The sequence below is a fragment of the Ictalurus punctatus genome, chromosome 15, assembly GCF_001660625.3.
Source record: "Ictalurus punctatus breed USDA103 chromosome 15, Coco_2.0, whole genome shotgun sequence".
Lineage (NCBI taxonomy): Eukaryota > Metazoa > Chordata > Actinopteri > Siluriformes > Ictaluridae > Ictalurus > Ictalurus punctatus.
The window spans coordinates 4,951,523-4,970,000 of NC_030430.2; the positions used below are offsets into that span (position 1 = coordinate 4,951,523).

General features: G+C 41.5%; 2 protein-coding genes across 4 annotated transcripts in view; both read left to right on the top strand.

The window, feature by feature from the left end:
- The first annotated feature begins 32 nt into the window (after positions 1-32).
- Positions 33-7,896, top strand: igfbp6b (insulin-like growth factor binding protein 6b). Of its 3 annotated transcripts, XM_053686543.1 has the most exons (6): positions 33-486; positions 2,515-2,766; positions 3,638-4,139; positions 4,838-4,872; positions 5,280-5,399; positions 6,574-7,896. In XM_053686543.1, the coding sequence occupies exons 3-6, from the start codon at positions 3,815-3,817 to the stop codon at positions 6,685-6,687; spliced, it is 594 nt and encodes a 197-aa protein (XP_053542518.1). In that variant the 5' UTR covers positions 33-486; positions 2,515-2,766; positions 3,638-3,814; the 3' UTR covers positions 6,688-7,896. The 3 variants fall into 3 exon arrangements, with proteins under 3 accessions (XP_053542518.1, XP_053542517.1, XP_017342586.1); XM_053686542.1 differs by having other exon boundaries at positions 33-2,766; positions 3,672-4,139; XM_017487097.3 differs by lacking the exons at positions 33-486; positions 2,515-2,766 and having other exon boundaries at positions 3,341-4,139.
- A 2,857-nt stretch (positions 7,897-10,753) lies between these two features.
- The window catches only part of pip4k2ca (phosphatidylinositol-5-phosphate 4-kinase, type II, gamma a), an 11,858-nt gene continuing 4,133 nt past the window's right edge, over positions 10,754-18,478 (top strand). The window contains exons 1-5 of the mRNA XM_017486916.3: positions 10,754-11,195; positions 11,916-12,013; positions 13,252-13,348; positions 14,687-14,833; positions 18,297-18,443. Coding sequence (XP_017342405.1) covers positions 11,037-11,195; positions 11,916-12,013; positions 13,252-13,348; positions 14,687-14,833; positions 18,297-18,443 — 648 coding nt within the window. The 5' untranslated portion in view covers positions 10,754-11,036. The remainder of the gene's footprint in view (positions 11,196-11,915; positions 12,014-13,251; positions 13,349-14,686; positions 14,834-18,296; positions 18,444-18,478) is intronic.

Below are 18,478 nucleotides of genomic sequence, written 5' to 3' on the forward strand. Positions count from 1 at the left end.
CACAGAGAAACGTCAAGCGGTACAGCGTACTAGCATACTAAATAGTATTGTAGCGCACTATTTTGATATGCTGTTTTGAAATACTAATTAGTGCGTTAGTATGCGGTTATCCATAGACGTGGTCAAGGACTCAATACAAAGCTTTAGATCAGTTTCTCTAGGGGGAAAAAAGACTTAAAGCCTCCCATTCTATGTAGCATATCGAGCAGTACGTTCTCTCCATTGTTTCTGGACTCAATATCGCCCAATTTGATGTTCAGTGCATGTAGGTCTTGGATGAACGTTCTTCTCCACGTGTTTTGGGGGCGTCCTCGTTGACGTTTGGCGCCTGGTGATACCCATGTCATTGTGGTGGTGGTTCAGTGGTTAAGACATTGGACTTCTGACCGGAAGGTGGAAGATGAGTTCACAACCCAGCACCACCAAGCTGCCACTACTGCGCCCTTGAGCAAGGCCCTTAACCCTCAACTGCTCAGTTGTGTAAATGTAAGTCGCTCTGGACAAGGGCATCTGCCAAATGCCACAAATGTGGTCTTAGGGATCCGATGGCTCTACATTCAGAGGACGTGGCAAGCCAGAGTCTCCTGTGGGCGACAGTGACGTGGAGCTTGAGTCAGATTGATGCCATTCCTTCAGAGCACCTCTTTGTTGGTGATATGATCGGAATATCAGATATTAAGGATTCATCGTATGCACCTCTGCTGGAAGGCGGCAAGCTTCTTGTTGATGCTTGTTGATCGTTCCAGGTCTCACAGGCGTGGGTTGCCATCAGTACCACGATGGAGCTAAACAGGCGGAACTTGAGCCTCAGGGAGAAGGATGGCGAGGAACAGATATAGTTGATCTTCCAAAACTCAGCTGTCTTTTTCACAATGCCGTATTTGATGTCTGCCTCCGCCATCTCCGCCATCTATATCTAGCACCCTATATTGTTGTTTGGTGTGTCATTTATATGATGTGTTAACCACCCAAGGAACCATTAAGGAACGTTTACATTTTATTTAAAGTGTTTTATTAACAAGTGAACAAATAACAAGCAAAACAAGCAGCCCGACTTCTCAACCAATTTTCTCCTTTCAATTCCCACCTACCAGCCAGCTCTCCACTATCATACAACAGCTACAAACCAGGGAGGGTGAAGGCTAACACGTGCTTTCTCCAGACAAGTGAAGCCAGCCAACCGTATATTTTTAAACTGGTGCTCATGCTGCGTCACAGGCAGATTAACACACTCAGAAGAAAACGTTATACACCTTCTTACGCATACGTAAACATGATTGGCTAACGTCGCATAAACTGACAGGGGAGAGAGAGAATAACTTCCCTCCCACCCAATTTCAATCAGGCAATTTTTCTCTCTTGGACTCCTGCCCATGTATGACTGTGGCATCACTGGTAGACAAACCTGCAAATACCATGAGTTCCACCTTCAATCCCTTTAATACATCTAAAAATGTAATGTTGGAAAAATGCTTCTATGCTTTCATGTCACAACATCTCAGTTGGTCCATCTGCACCACATGGGCCATCTCAGACAGTCACCTTTTTAAAAAAAAAAAAAAAAAACGGGCTGATTTCCAATTGAGGAGAATAATTTTCTTAGCTGCAGCCATACTAGTCATCAAAACATGGTGTAAGAAACATTGGCTTTAACAAAACTTGGTTTCTTCTGGATTCTCCATTTTTCTCCAACCTCACAAAAACCTCCAGGTAGGTGGACTGCCTACAATAAATTGTCCCTAGGTGTGAATTGGTGCGCATGGTGTCCTGCGATTGACTGGCGTCCCATCCTTAGTGTATTCCCGTCTTGTTCACAGTGTTCCTGGGATAGGCTCTGGATTCACCACAACCCTGAGCAAGATGATGAAAAATCACATGCAATCTACATTTAAAGCCTTGTTATGGAAATGGCAAGAGTTAAAAGCTTCTGCAGGAGACACCTGTCAAGATGGAAAGACGCATGAATCTGTGTGGAAAAACATTTCCAGAATGCTGTGCATTTAAAGTAGCAGTGTGTGAAGGGTTTACATGTGGTTGGATGGCTGGTGATGGGTGATGTACACATCTGAAAAAGGGATTTGGGAGAGAATGGCTATCTCAATGGGTGGAGGGGATGGAGTCTTGTTCTGACAGAGAATTTCGGAGGAAAGAAAACATTAAGGCCCACCCCATTGGTTTGCAATACAGTTGGAACATGTAGGAAATAAGCATTGGTTCTGCACTTAGCCTTATATGGAAAAAGAACACAGCAAGTAACCTTACTCCCTTTGCCAAAATTGATCACCTCTGCCGATATTGCGTTAACAACACCAGCTGGCTAACATCTGAGCAGAATAGAGGAAAGAGAAATCTTCAATCTGGTTGCGTTCCCAGTGTTCAGGCAACAGGCATTCCTCCGAAACGGGGAACTTCAGCTGACTCATATGTCATACTTCGAACAAGACTAGATCTGAACAGGTCTGCGTTTGAGAGTATTGCTCGAATGACTCTTAAATTCTGTTTCTGTCTTTCCAGGAAAGTTTCCACACAGTCACGTGAAGAAAGAAGACACTACTATTTGGCTGAGAACTGTCATAAAGGGAGAAAAATCCCAGTTTACAGCCTAGTTGTAATGGTATTTAGGTGAAAGGATACACGCTTGGGCATGAAATCTATTGTGGAGATCATACTGGGCGAATAAACTGATCGTCAAGTCAAGTCACCGTTATTTATACAGCACTTTTCAAAAACAGCAAGTGTCTGCCAAAGTACTGCAATAAAACCTAGGTAATGTCAAGTAATCTTAACTGTAATATTATTTACCACTTCAACAGACTGTCTTGTGCTCTTTAACATGTTGTCCACAATTATCTAGATAACGGCATTTTAATAGACAGCTGCATGTTTCGACACAATCGTGTGTTATGATGTTCACACACAAATATATATATATATATATATATATATATATATATATATATATATATATATATATATATATATATATATATATATATATATATGAATAGAGTCATGGATATATCCAGGTGTTACATGCTACTTAAGTGGAGATTTCGATAATCAATCATACCTGTACATTGAGAAAAGTTTCTCAGAACTAATACACATGCAAGAGTCAGATTGAGTCAGATAATGATTCCGCACCATAGAAATGATTGCATTGTCATCTTATTCTGGCGATACAGCACTTAAACTCAGAGCACATAGTCTTTTCAGTATTTTTATGACTGGAGTAGAAAGTCTGAAAGTAGTGCAGCAGTGTAGGCACGAGAGGAGCTGAATCCTTTGCCCTCTGTGTGTTACCATGGCAAACGTGACCAGAACGGTGTGACATTTTCATGTACGGTGCATTGCATGGCTTTTGACGTGTGCCACATTTGGATTTCAGGCAAAGGAGTGCTTCCAGATGTGAGAACGGAGGAGGAAAAGCTGGAATGGAGCTTGATCATTTCTGAAAGCAAATATAATCTCTTTCTCTTCCCCCCTCTCTCATTCTCCCTCCCTCCTTTCCTTGCTCTCTCTCTCTTTCAGTCTCTCTCTCTCTCTCTCTCTCTCTCTCTCTCTCTCTCTCAGTCCCAGCCCCTGAAAGTGTCATAACCATGCTCTCTCTCCCTCTCTCTCTATCACCGCCTTTCAGATCTTTAAAAGCTGCTGCTCTGTGCATTTCTCAGGATCGTGTCCTCTGGCACTCAGGCTGAACGGAGCACCGAGCGAAAAGAAAAAGAGAGCGAGAGAAGCAGATCTCCAGAAATAGCATCGGCCAAGGAGCACGTATACGAACGGGCGAAGGAGCACGGAGTCCCACGGCGCAAACATGCCTTTGCTCTTGAACTTGACGGCAGTTGTCCTGTTGCTCATCGCTCACTGTGGATCCTGGACTCTGGCCAGTCGCTTGGGTCCTCATAAGATCTGCCCGTCCTGCAAAGACTCCCGAGCTTCTCGGGACCCTGTCGGTGCGGCCAACACAGCTGTGCTGGCTTTAGGGGAGCCGTGCGGGGTTTACACGCTGAGCTGTGCCAAGGGCCTGCGCTGCATGCCTCCTCCACGCGACCACAGCCCGCTCCAGGCTCTGCTGCAGGGCCGAGGCATATGCACCAAGCAGATCAAGACGAGTCCCACCGAAAAACCCCACCCTGCAGGTAAGAGCTCATTGCCTTTCGCAGGCGTACGGTCCTCAAGCATGACAAGCTCTGAGTCATGCTGTATCATTGCACGCAGAATTAGAATGAACGCCGTGATCCGCTTTAAGCACACCGGCATATAGCAGCAGCAGCAGCAGCAGCATGGGTTTCAGGCTCCACGGATGCCTTATCAGACACTCACCTTGGTCACTGTGCTGCAGTGTCAGTGTCACAGGGATGACAGAAACGCTAGCAGAAGAAAGGCATGCGTAGCCTCTGAAATGCCCGGAATAGCTGTCAGTTTGCGTGCAATGACAATAAATTCCACTGCCGTGCAAAAGCAATTCAGTGACTTCAGTGAGTGACTATAAGACCACTTACTGTCAGTGTGCGTGAGCATTTGTGTCAATCCTATGTGTGTCAAATTGGGCATGTGTGACTGAAATGAAATGGGTCAAACAGGAAAAAAGGGAATGAGAAATAGGGAAGGACCGTGTGTGTGAGAACATGTCAGTGTCACCCACATTCTCATGGTGCTGATTCATGCACCAGACGTCTCCATCTGCTGTTCATCAACAGCTATTGCGATACACATGGCCTGTGTGAGGGCAAAACTGAAACTGGGTTCACATTTTATCCGCATAATAACACAAATGATCTTTTATTTCAGGATTCATCACGCCTTTCAGCACTCATTCATCTTCTTGTATTCGCAGGTCCACATCCTTCCCACAGCGGTGAAATTGAAAAGGTTGGTGTCTTCTTGCTTCTTCTTTCACATTTCATTTGTTCGTACTTCATATTCATCCCGATAAACCCCCCACGAAACTCTCCCCTTTATAACACTCGAACAAGATTTGAATCCTAAAGCCCCGTTCCTGAGAAACCCCTTGCAAAGCCTTTACGTTTTCCCACCCGAATCATCATGGCCTGACGTCCCAAATGTTTCAGCATCACACCTTTTGATCCAATAACGCATAAAGACGTCCGACCCGCCGTGCGCCGTGATATAGATCTAATCACCGAACCTCAAAAAGAACACGTACTCTTGCGCTTCTTATCCGCATTCAGATCAGACATTCATGCGTGAGCCGGAACGTCCGTTTCATTTTTCCCAATCTCCCATCTTTTTCCTCTGTACTTTCATTTCCTCTTCAGGCTCCGTGCCGGAAGTTGCTCAACGCCGTGCTGCGTGGCCTCGAACTTACCGTTTTCCAGTCCGATCGTGACATCTACATCCCCAACTGCGACACGCGTGGCTTCTACAGGAAAAAGCAGGTATACGATGCATATGTAATCATTTCACGTGATCTAATTAGACAGAGGGGACAAAAATAAAGGTGTGAGAAAGCATACCAGTAGCAAATATTATCCATTTCTCAAGCATGACCGTAAAACCATGATCGTATGAGCGGAGAAGTTTAGCTGAACTCCAGTACTATCATGTAACGGAAATTTTAAATACAGCATGACTTAACGGTGATAATACAGTGCTCAATAATGACAAACTGTAATAAAATGTATTGATGTGTCCACCTGAAATAGTGGAATACTATAAAATGATAATGTGTAATGAATTATATATAATATTTTTTATATAATATTACCAGGTTCAAGGAGTTAGTATGTTCTGGATCCATGCTAGAACATATAAAAAGTGGTGTATATACAACTGAACGAATGTGTTTAAGGTCTTAAGACAGAAACGCAGTCGTAATCCCACAGCCTTTATATCGAGTGTTGAGAACTCAATATAATAAAACACAATACAAACTCACATGAAAGATGAAAGATGCCTAGAAACGAATGTATTCTTAAATAAACTTAAGCGCATAAAGGGGTTAGAGGTTAGCATGTTTGCCTCGCACCTCCAGTGTCCGTGGGTTCGATTCCTGCCTGTGCCCTGTGTGCATGGAGTTCGCATGTTCTCCCCATGTTTCAGGGTTTCCTTCTAGAGTCCAAAGACATGCATTATAGGTCGATTGGTGTTTCCAAATTGTCTGTAGTGTGTGAGTGTGTGTGAGGTTGTGCCCTACGGTGGGTTGGCACCACGTCCAGGGTGTCCCCCGCCTCGTGCCCTGAGTTCCCTGGGATAGGCTCCGGGCTCCCCGTGACCCTGTGTAGGATATGCGGTACAGAAAATGGATGGACGAACGGAGTAGAAACTATAGTTAGGGAGGTAGATGCACAAAATTGCTTCAGACAGCCTGTGTGTATATAACTGTATGTAAATAAGTAATGGTGGTCATGTGACTGACCTTTGTAACTCTCAGAATGCTCTAACTATGATTTTCTTGCATGCGAAGTTATTCACATTCAAATTTTATGTTGGAAAGCAAATTAGTACTCCTATAGTTCCGGTAGACTTTTTAATTAAAGAAGGACATGTCGTATTTTCATCTGCTTATAACGCATGTACATTTAGTTTAAGTGTGTACCTGTTGTTCCTCAGTGTCGGTCCTCTAAAGGCATGCAGCGCGGACACTGCTGGTGCGTGGACGAATTAGGCATCACCCTACCGTCCCAAGCCGGCGAAGACGGCACTTTACCGTGCGACGGAGAGTGAGACAGGGCACACGGTGCCACAATTCTGAGCCAGGAGGAAGACGAGGAAGAGGAGGGGAGGGGCATATGGGAGACGGGAGGACGAGCCGCTCGTGCTAGACACTGCCTGGCCATGAGACCCCAGGGGAAAACCACTCAACACGGGAAACACACGCTCCTCGCTCAAACACTCCATCCAACGCATCAACTGAAGGTTCACGTCACTGCCATACGCCTCTACAGGTCCTGCAGCGTGTAAGCACAGAGCCAACGAGACACTCCATCACTCCACCCGTGGTAGATCACTTCGAAACGAGACTCTACACCCTGGCCACTTAGTAGCGTCCATTTTTCTGTGATAGCCATCACTGCCTTTGTCTTGTGTATCTCTGAGTAGGCCGTAAATACTGTTAAAGCGGGCATGGGTGCCGTTTTTCTCTCCGCCTCCCCTGCCATCCCCTCTCCCTCTCTCCAAAGATACACTGACTAAATTAATATGTATGAAAGCAAAATGATGCCTTTGCATTTAATTTATTCCAGAGTATTATTGTATTTCTTTGGAGATGTTCATGTATTTCATGTAACCAAGACATCAACACTACCGTACATGCACATGATTTGGGAAAACATTCGATCCTTTCTGTTGTGACAGTCTGAGCGTTAATACACAAGTCACTTGTACATAAATCCTTTTTTTTTTTGTGATTGCCATTGGGTGATAGGTTCTTGAAAGCTGATGGCTATTACTCTATCTGAAAAGGCATATTTTTATATACTTCAATATAATATTTTATATATAGATTGATGCTTTATTTAAGGAACTACAATACCATGTATTTTTATATTGTCAACATTGTTTTTTTTTTCTTGTTTTGTTTTTTTCATTGTCAAGTTTGATTTCATGCTGAAAGTAAACACCGGGCTTTGATGGCACATTTTAGGAATAAAAGAAAAAATTTAATAAGACACCCTTCAAATATATTGTACTACTATATAATATAATATAATATAATTGGTATACATTATGATTGTCCAAAAAAAAAAATCGGGTATCTATTTTCTCACTCCAGAATACATCGAAGGAAAAAAAATATGCTGAAAATGAAAATGCACAAATATTCATATTTCTGTTGTTGTATCGGTGTATGTGCCAGTGATCGCAGGAGGCTCTGCGAAGCCGCAAAGTACAAGAACTTTAAGAAAATAAAAAACAAATAGCTATATTACTATTAAAAGTGAAAATGTACTGTGTCTCATTCCAAAGCTCCATTAAAATGAAACTAAATGTAAGGTGCATATATTTATAATATATTATATATATATATATATATATATATATATATGATGTGTGCCTCAGCCTTATTATTAATATTGGACAGATTAAACACTATTTTATGGTAAATGTTTGGGGGTGGGAGGGTGGATTATTTTCCTATTACAGCACATTTTAAAGTGTTTTATTCCTCTTATACTACATCATTTTGCCAAAACTGATAATTAGCCTATGTGTTAATTTTATTAATTAAAACCGTTTATAGTTACATTTAATGCCGTGGAATGTCCGCAAAACTATTAGTTCATTTAATGACCTACGTTATAACGGATATATAACCTTTCCATCACCAGCTTCTCTCGCATGTTACCAAGAAACTGCAGTACACAAAGTCTTCTGTTGTGAAGACTTTCAAAAATACAGTTTTACCGCTGACTGTTACAAAGCACTGAAATGGAGACTCATTCCATAAACCATAAATAAACATCTCCGAATGGAAAACTTCAGAATATCAAAGATTACACACGTTTTTAAATCAGCTTATGTGAAGGGTCCGCAATGTTACTGGGGTTGTAATGCAGCGCCACTATCCATATGTGTTTAGCAGTATAAAAATTTGTATCTATAAATTGGTGTGTCCTAAGCCAGCAGGGTTTTTTTTTTTTAAATGAACCCTACCACTATGTACCTATGTACCTCTACCTCAACCTCAGCTAGAAATGTGCCCAGGATTGATTTTTACTGATATAAGTGATATTTTCTAATTTAGTTAAACTACTAGCCTAATTTAAACCACAGCCGTTATGACCAGGCAGCTAATAACAACCGTGCCATGAATGTGGTCTTTCTTTGTCCCGTGAGCTTCATATCTGACCGCTCACTTTTACCTACTCAAATAGACTATATAACCAAAACTATGTGGACACATGACCATCACACCTATGTGCCTATTCCATGTCTTCACGGAGCTTGTTTTGTGCACAGGGGTTCAAATATATACCGTGTGGGGAAATAAGTATTTAACGCGTCAACATTTTTTTCAGTAAATATATTTCCAATGAGGCTATTCACATGAAATATTCACCAGATATCAGTATTAACTCAAGAAATCCACACATGCAAAGAAATCCAAACATTAAAGTCCATAAATGAAGTTATGTGTAATAAAGTTGAATGACGCGAGGAAAAAAGTATTGAACACGCTAACTTTAATTTATTTAATGCTTAATGGAGAAGCCTTTTGTTTGTAATGACAGCTTCAAGATGCTTCCTGTATGAAGAAATTAATGGGCCGCAGTATTCAGGTGTGATTCTGGCTCATTCTTCTAAACATATTGTCTTTATATCGTGTTCAGTTGGATTCAAGTCAGGTGACTGACTGGGTCATTCTAACACCTTGATTTTATTTCTCTCGGAAACCAATTTAGTTTGCTTTGCTTTATGCTTTGGATCGTTGTCCTGCTGGAAGTTCCACCCATGTCTCTTCTTCATCATCCTGGTGGATGGCAGCAGATTCTTCTCAAGAATCTCCCAGTAAAGGGCTCCATTCATTGTTCCTTCAATTATATGAAGTCTGCCAGTACCATGTGATGTAAAACAGCCCCACACCATAATGCTTCCACCTCCAAACTTCACTGTTGGTATAAACATGGTGTGTAGTATGATAGACAAAAAGTTACATTTTGCTCTCATCTGACCAGACAACACTCTCCCAGTACTTCATAGGCTTGTCCAAATGAGTCGTAGCAAACTTTAAACGAGCTTCGACATGCCTTTTCTTTAGTAATAGAGTCTTGCCGGATGAACGTGCATAGACGCCATGGCAGTGGAGTGCATTGCCTATTGTTTTCTCTTTCCGAGTGGTCCTTGTCTGTAGGGCTACTCTTCTGACTATTCTTCTGACTCCCTGGTCAGAAATCTTGCAAGGAGCTCCTCTCGCATGATAGAATGGGTTGTCCACTAATCGTAGGGTCGGTGGTTCGATTCACAGCCCACATGACTCCACATGCCGAAGTGTCCTTGGGCAAGACACTGAACCCCAAGTTGCTCCCGATGGCAAGTTAGTGCCTTGCATGGCAGCTCTGCTACCATTGGTGTGTGTGTGAGTGAATGGGTGAATGAGACACAGTGTAAAGCGCTTTGGATAAAGGCGCTATATAAGTGCAGACCATTTACCATTTTACTGTATCCAATTTCATCACTATGTTTCACAACTGTAAGGTTGCGAAGGTCTTGGGAGAGCTCTATGCTTTTACCCATCATGGGATATTTCTTGTGTGACATCTTGGTAACGAAAAGCCTCTTTATAGATCATCAATTTACTAACCCAGCTGATATTAATTTGCACAGATAGGCGGTATAATTACTTACAGATTTCAGATGGTTCCTTGCCTTACCTTGCCTTGGAGAACTGCTTTTCCTCAGCATGTTCAATACTTTTTTCTTGTGTCATTCCACTTTATTACACATAACTTTATTTATGGACTTTAATGTTGTGAATTTCATGTGAATGACCTCATTGGAAATATATTTACTGAAAAAAATGTTGACACATTCAATACTTATTTCCCCCACTGTATGTTCATATGTTTAATTGCATTATTTCTGAAAGCAACTTTGCTTTATAGCATTTCTTTGTATGTGCCTATGACTTTTGCACGGTATTGTATATACTATGTGTGTGTATATAATGTAATACTGTAGAGTGCCTATTATGTATGTCATATATGGGCGTTGTGCCAACATATTTCCGGCTTAAACAGATCACGTGGTCGGTTTACGGCGCCACCTATTGGCGCCCGGAGCTGTCCATCTAGACGCGGGGTGACGACGCCCCCAGGTGAGCCGCAGCAGAAGTTCCCAAGTTGCAGTGGATTTTTTTCGCTTGGTTGTCAGGCGTCTTTTTTCCCCCTGGAATGGGGCAGGGCTATTTCAGTGATTTGTCTGCTACAGCAGGGAGATTTAGTACAAAAGAAAACCCGAAAAAATAATCTTCTAAAAATTCTGGGTTTGTGTGTGTTCGCTCGCTCTGGACTGTGAGTGACAGCTGAAGCGGAAAGCAGGAACCGAGAGGAACCGAGGAGAGGCGAAGCAGCGCGATGGCGGCTCTCGGTAACCCCGGCAGCGCTTCCGGCCCCATTCTCATGCTGGCCGCTAAAACCAAGACTAAAAAGAAAAACTTCGTACAGCAGAAGGTGAAGGTGTTCCGCGCCAGCGACCCGGTGCTCAGCGTCTTTATGTGGGGAGTAAATCATTCGGTAGGTCTTTCAGCTGCTTTTCAACTTCCGCAGGCGCCTCCCTTTTCAGTTAGCTAGCATGGCTATAAACAACCCCACCGACGCTATTTTCCCCCCTACCTGTATTCCGACATGACTCGATTCCTGCGCTACGATTGGTTAGGTCGCCACGCACGCTGTCCAATCAGAGCGCGCGTTCTTTATTCATGCCCAGTCCTGGTTCAGGAGGCGGGATTTCTAGAAAAACGGGTGGGAGGGGAAGAAAAAACCGTAACAAATTTCCCCGTAGAATGCGGAAACACAATTTACATGTGGTGTTTACCAGCTACGCGTACCAGAAAAAAGTAGCAATGCGATTTATATTTAAAGTTTATAAACTGAATCAGAGTGTAAAAAGAGCATACATTAGCGGATTGACGTGTGTACGTTAGGCAGTTCTGAAATTAGACGCGTATACACCACATGCAAAAGAATAGTCCCCATTATGTAAATACAACACTTATCACCATGACTAATGGTTAAAGATGTATCTATTAGGTGTATATGGTTCGAAGGTCATGTGACATTTTTTTGTCCAAATAGCTTTTATAGCATGTAAATCCTTTTCTCAGCATGTTTGTAGGTGGTTATTTTTGAAATGTTCTTTTCCACAACATGCATGTGGTTGTGTTACTCATTTCTACCAAATGTCCTTACCACTACTTTGCATTTCTTGGTCTCTTTGTCCTTTTTATTCTTCAGATAAACGATCTAAACCAGGTTCCCGTCCCTGTTATGCTTCTCCCTGATGACTTTAAAGCCAACACCAAAATCAAAGTCCAGAACCATCTTTTCAACAAGTAATTTCACCACACAGCACATTAACAGATCAACACCAGTGCAATTGTTGGGGGGAGAATCCCTTTAACATCGTTTCATTTAGTTGGTTGACGTTAAGACTGAAACGCCCCGTGAAATCAAAATTGTTTTGTTTTGTGGTTGCCTTAAAGTTATCTATAAGCTAGAGTATAGAGGGTATGCATCGAGGTCACTTTCCCCCTGGGCTGGACAGAGTGGCAAAACATCCAGCAAAATGCCTGGTTTTAATAGGGGGAAACTGCGAAAACGCTAGTATAAGTAACGATTATCAGCTTAAATTAAATGCAGTTGGACTCGACAGTGACCCTTACAACTTGCCAAAGAACCCGTGTACTATGGACACTGGTATGCGGCCAGAAATCGGTTTTCTCGACATTTATATGTACCTGATTTCGACGCCGGGGAAATACATTAAGCAAAGCCTGAATGCATACAAAAGCCTTGATGCTTGTGCATGCCCTCTATTTTCTATACCGCCCATACGGATCAACAATTTTGACGACTTCATTCTGCATTACATCAGATTTTCTGTCCAATCAAACGCTTTGATCAAAAGAAACTGGTGTCCCGCCCCAAACATTATACAAATCCATGGTGCTATCTGTCAAGTACGGCTTAGCCCTGGGCTGTGAGGTAAGCTCAACGCTATTGGAGATTTTTAAAAGGGGCAGGGCTACTTGATATATCCCGCCCTGACGTCCTGTTTCAGTGGAAATTGGATCAACACTTCTGATAACTCTGTGCATTTCAACGCCCTTCATGGGGACTTTAAAGTGTCCATGAAATAGTTTCTTCTCTGATTCGATTCCATATATCGGTGTATTTCCAGCCCGAGTTTATTAACATGATTGGATTGCGGACGACCTTGCTTTGGGCGTCCGTGCTTTTCCGAGCATAAGGGTGCCAATAATTTTGAAGCCAGTGTTTTCTAGAAACAAATTGGACTATGTAGATGAAAATCTAACATTTTTGTGTTTAAAATGTCCATGAGTCTGAGCTCTTTTGCATGAAGGGTGCCAATGATTCCTGAGTGGTCATTGTAGAGTGGGTCATTGGTGTTGCTCTTTAAACCTTTATTAAAATGCAGGGATGTGTTTAAGTTTTTTGTATTTGAAGATTAGTCATGATTGCCTGAACCCACACACTCAGGCAGTAAAGCATAAATCTGCTGATGTCTCTTGTGACCAGAGTTTGTTTATTTATATATTTTTTTAAACAGAGAGAACCTCCCGGGGCATTTCAAATTTAAAGAGTACTGCCCACAAGTGTTCAGGAACCTCAGAGAGCGTTTCGGGATCGAGGATCTGGACTTCCAGGTATGAAATATTTCACCATGAGTGCATTAGAATGTATCTTTTCCTGCTGCTCAGGCAGCAGGTGAACTATATTAGGTCTCAGAGTTAGAACCTTGTTTAGGATGCACTAGAGCGCTCTCATCAAGTAAACATTACTGACGTTCTAATGTACTAACGCACGCTCTGACGTCATATGGAAACTGTTGGAAATGAAATGCCGGTTTTATTGCTTACCTTCGCAAATCCGAGCACGGTTTTTATGCTGCAGACGGTTGTGCTTGGGAACTCTGAGAAACCTGACCTTCGACAGGGAAAAATAGAACGCAGTGGTCATTCAACGTAGTTCTCCAACATGAGCACACCTGACAGCAGAAAAATATAGCAGCGCAGATTTTAAATGTAATCCTGTTGGCCTTATCTCAATTCATTTTTGATAGGCAATAATACAAAACTACTATTTTCCTACCTAACTGGACAAAAGGGGACCTTTAACTTTGTTCATATAACCAGGAAGTTGGTTATCTAAGTTACTTCCTTTATGAAAAAAAATTGAACACTGTCTGAGAAGATGAGATTTTTTTTTTTTTGGACATTTAAACAAGTTTATGTATGCCGAGTATTTTGTTAAATGGTAAAATGTAATTGTTGCAATAAGGCAACAATATGCGATAAAGGAACTGTGGTATATGCAGTCCTGAATTGAAACGGGCCTATATAGCAAAAAAAAAAAAAAAGACCCTAGGCTTCTCCAGTAGTATATTAAAAAAAAATTTCACATTCAACGTAAGAAAAACTGTTGTAATGTCAGTCATTTTGCATTTGCACCGCTATGTTCTAAATGTCCTGTTTTAAGGGAACAAATTAAGAATTCAAGAGAAAAATTAAAAAAACATGTTTGCGTTTAATGGTTTGTCTGTTTTGTATTTTGAGTGAGTGAATTCATCCACATGCTTTTTTTCACAAAAGTAAGGTCCCTCTTGTGTCATAAATGTGAGCTGGTCTATTAGCGCTTAACAGGACATGGTGGAGTTCTTAATTAGGATATTGCTGAATATTCATGGATACAGCCAGAAGATTTAAGAAGGTAAAGGAGTACAAATGTTCCAGCGATACAAAAATGGCTTTCTGGTCAGTAAAAATGGGAGCAGCTGGTGATTATTCAGTAGCCTTGCTGTTGTTTTTGCTGTTGCTTGGCGCACATCTGGGTGGAAAAAATTCCATTCAACATGCACTAGGGTTGTTTTGGTAAAATTAATTTTCTTTCAACCTCCTAGGATTTTTTTTTTTTTTAATTGAGCTCTGTGGATCTGAATTGGGGTGTGTGTGTGTGTGTGTGTGTGTGTGTGTGTGATCCCTCAGGCCTCTCTGACCCGCAGTCCCCCGGTGAAGGGCGAGGGGCAAGGCGAGGGTCTCCTCTTCACCTCATACGACCGCACTCTGGTGGTGAAGCAGATCTCCAGCGAGGATGTTGCCGACATGCACAGCATCCTGTCCGAATATCACCAGGTACCCTCGCACCTGCGAGACCTGTACTTAACCGTAAAGCCGGTTTAAATGTCTCGTCACGTGGTTACTAGCTTGAAAGAGGAAATAAAAACGGCTGCCTTTTGCCCGAGGCATTCTTTTACTAGATTTCTGAGGAAGTTAAAAGGTTTTATATTGCGTAGTAGCAATGTTCACTGGCATAAACAACGAACCACAAAATTAGCATCACCACTTCTGACGCTAATCCAATGGTCAGCTTTGAAAGGTGTTCTTGCTCAACCTCTTGGGAAAGCGTTTCTTGCTGAAATGACTGCAATCTAACTTTAAGTATTAAGATAATGTCCAAGATGACGACAGTGAAACAGCTCACAGACATTATCCAACTGTCCATTTTTACACTCTGGCCTCGTTCTACATGGGTGGCCCCATGCCGTGTCCTGAAAAATCATCCATCTGAATTCAGACTCTTTGTCTATTTTTATCGCCTTTCTGGCCTCCAGTAAAGGAAAATAGGGCAACAGAGTACAGTGCGTGTTACCTTCATAAGCTTTTGGTCTTGTACATTTCCATATCACTTCCTAGGTTTAGGCAAAGTACTTTAGTTTCGTACTCCTGACTCTTGTCAACTCTTCTGTGATGGTGCAGAAATGAAGCGGTTTCATTTTGTGAACCTACAAGAAACGTTTTATTGCATTGTAGATGTCCCATTATTTTTGATTATACTACAGTGCTGTTGGTTCCCAGAATCTGATTGATTAAAAGGTGTCGATTCATTTTCTTCATACCACAGCGAGCGTTTGCTCAAATCTGAATCAGGGTAGAAGGTGTGTGTTCTTTTCATATACGGTCCCCTCCAAAAGTATCGGAACAGCAAGGCCAGTTCATTTGTTTTTGCTGTAGAGCCGAAGACATTTGGGGTTTGAGATCAAAAGACGGATGTGAGAAGAGAGTTTAGGATTTCAGGTTTTATTTCCTGGTATTTACACCTAGATGTGTTAAACGACATAAAACTTTTGTATCAGATCACCCAATGTGTAGGCGAGCAAAAGTATAGGAACAAATAAAGCTTGAAACAAATTAAAGTAAAAAATACTTTATATTTGATTGCGTATCCCTTGCTTGCAATAACTGCATCACGTCTGTGACTCAGTGAAATCACCAAATTGTTGGTTTCTTCTTTTGTGATATTTTTCCAGGCTTTTACTGCAGCCTTTTTCAGTAGTTGTTTCTTTTGTGGGGTTTCACCCTTCAGTCTCCTCATCAGGAAATGAAATGCTGCTCAGTTAGGTTAAGATCTGGACTTGGCCAGTCTTAAAACTGGAGTCACATGGATTACTTTTACGATGCCTTCATGAACTTTTTGGAGCTTGAAAGTTTTGGTTATCTGGACTATAAACAGAGTAACAGAAATCGCTCAGGTTTGATAAAAAAATGTCTTCGTCTGTGTTCTGAAGATAAACGAAAGTCTTACGGGTTTGGGACGACATGAGGGTGAGTAACCGATGAGAGTTTTCATTTTTGGATGAACTCTCCCTTTTACATAAGTGAAAGGAATTGAATTTGTTTTGAGAATGTTCTACCTTCTCTCTTAAACCGAAAAAAGTGTGGTGTTTTTGTTATTTTTTTATTATTTAAAAAAATTTTTTATATATAAATAAAAAGCTGCTAGCTCTGGCAAATTGCTGTGATATAAGAGGAGTAAAACACTTTGGGATGTGCAGTTATAGGAAAATAATCAACTTCAGAGTAGTAACAGTAACTCCTCTTGACATCACGACCTCGTCGTTGATTCGTTTCCTGTAACGGCGAGGCACGTGATAAAGTTCCTGGCATGTTGCACTTAATTTATGCGTAATTACTCTGTCTTTCTGTCATACGTTTCTACATTTCTGCACTTATTCCTGAATAAATGGAAAAGAGTTTAGATTTGTTTAGTCGTGTCTTTTCCAAACATTAAAAACCGCTAAATCGTTAACGTCTGTAGTACATTAACAGGGACATTATCACCCTGATGCAGTAGATGGTCAGTCATTTATAAAAGCATGCGAGGGTCTTTTGTCTGCTCTCACTGCAGGAGAATGTTCCTAGCGATCAGAGCTGCCACTTTGCTCCAGTATTTGGAGGCTTTCCAGCTTCTGCAGACATCCCGAGGGCTCGATTTCAAGAGTTTGGAATGTTTGCTGCGTCACAAACTGACGTTCGAGCTTGCAAGCGGCCTTGAAACATTTTTTTGTTCTGTTTTGTTTTTGCTCTCTGGCAACATCTCAGCTCTGATTGTAATCTGCACTCAGTGGAACTCAATCAACACTTGAAGGTTTTGTAATAGCTTACCTGGTGAGGTTAAAGAATAGCCAGTTGTTATTACATTGTGAACAGCATGAAACAGATGTGAACTATGTGGCATTTGGTGGCAGCTGAGAATATTTCAGTTTATACTAAGGGCTGGGCGATATTTCGATGTATCATCATGATCATGATGAAGAATGTTATGATGCACTTTTCTGAGATATCGTTGGCATGGTGATGTATTTTTTTCCATTTTTAATAATTAACAATTAAACGGTACTGAATTGATGCCGCATATTTGGCGTAATTAAAAAAAAAGTAATCTTTTGTCTTCGTAGGCATTAATAAAAGTATCGTCAAACTCAGTTTAACGGTCTTTATTTATTTTACCACTGTTTTGTGGACAGTTTGTTAGCTAAATTATATATCTTGATACGCATCGTATGTCATAGAAATGAGTATCGTGATATGATGAAAATTGTCATATCGTCCAGTCCTGGTTTATACCGTTGGGTTCTCCAAGCTGATTGGTCAGAAGGTGTTAATAAATTTTCTAAAACAGCCGTTCTGACTGTGGTGTCCTTCATTCTATGTTGTTTCTATAGTAACAACTTACACTGGGACTTGTCTGTGGCAGACATTTTATTTAGCGTTTTTGGAAGGAGTCTCCAGTTTCAGTGTTTTGTAACAGTCAGGTAAGGCTGAAACGTACGACGCGGTTGGAAAGTCTTCAGGACAGGAGTTTACACTGATGAATCACTTTTTTTTTTTTTTTTTTTCTTATTAACTTCTCGAGAGAGGCTGGTGAGGGAACGAATGTTTCTAGCTGCGATAACAGGAACAGACTTTCAATGTAAAAAGTAAAGTAAATGGATAAAAAGGATATATTTAATAAATAAATGACATGCATGATGTACAAGAGTAATAAAACACTTCAGGACGTTGTTGTGGTAGCATCGCATCACCCCATTGTTTAGTTATTTTCCTGTAACGGTACGCCACGAAATGTTTTATTCCTTACATTTGATATCGCTGTAAAACATTATTTTATCACACTGCTCGTCTAGGATGTCCTTAATTTTGTATTCAAACGTTAGACACAAGGCTGTACGACATCCGTTTGAACATCTCTCCTGTAAACCTGTAAATCTGTTTATCTGTGATTTGTTGGGTATGTGGTTTCTGTGCTTTCCTGCAGCACATAGTGAAGTGTCACGGCAGCACACTCCTCCCTCAGTTCCTCAGCATGTACCGCGTGAGCGTGGAGAGCGAGGACACCTACCTCATCGTCATGAGGAACATGTTCAGCCACCGGCTCATCGTGCACAGGAAATACGATCTTAAGGTGAGGGGGTCGAGAGCTTGACTCGCAGCAGAGCA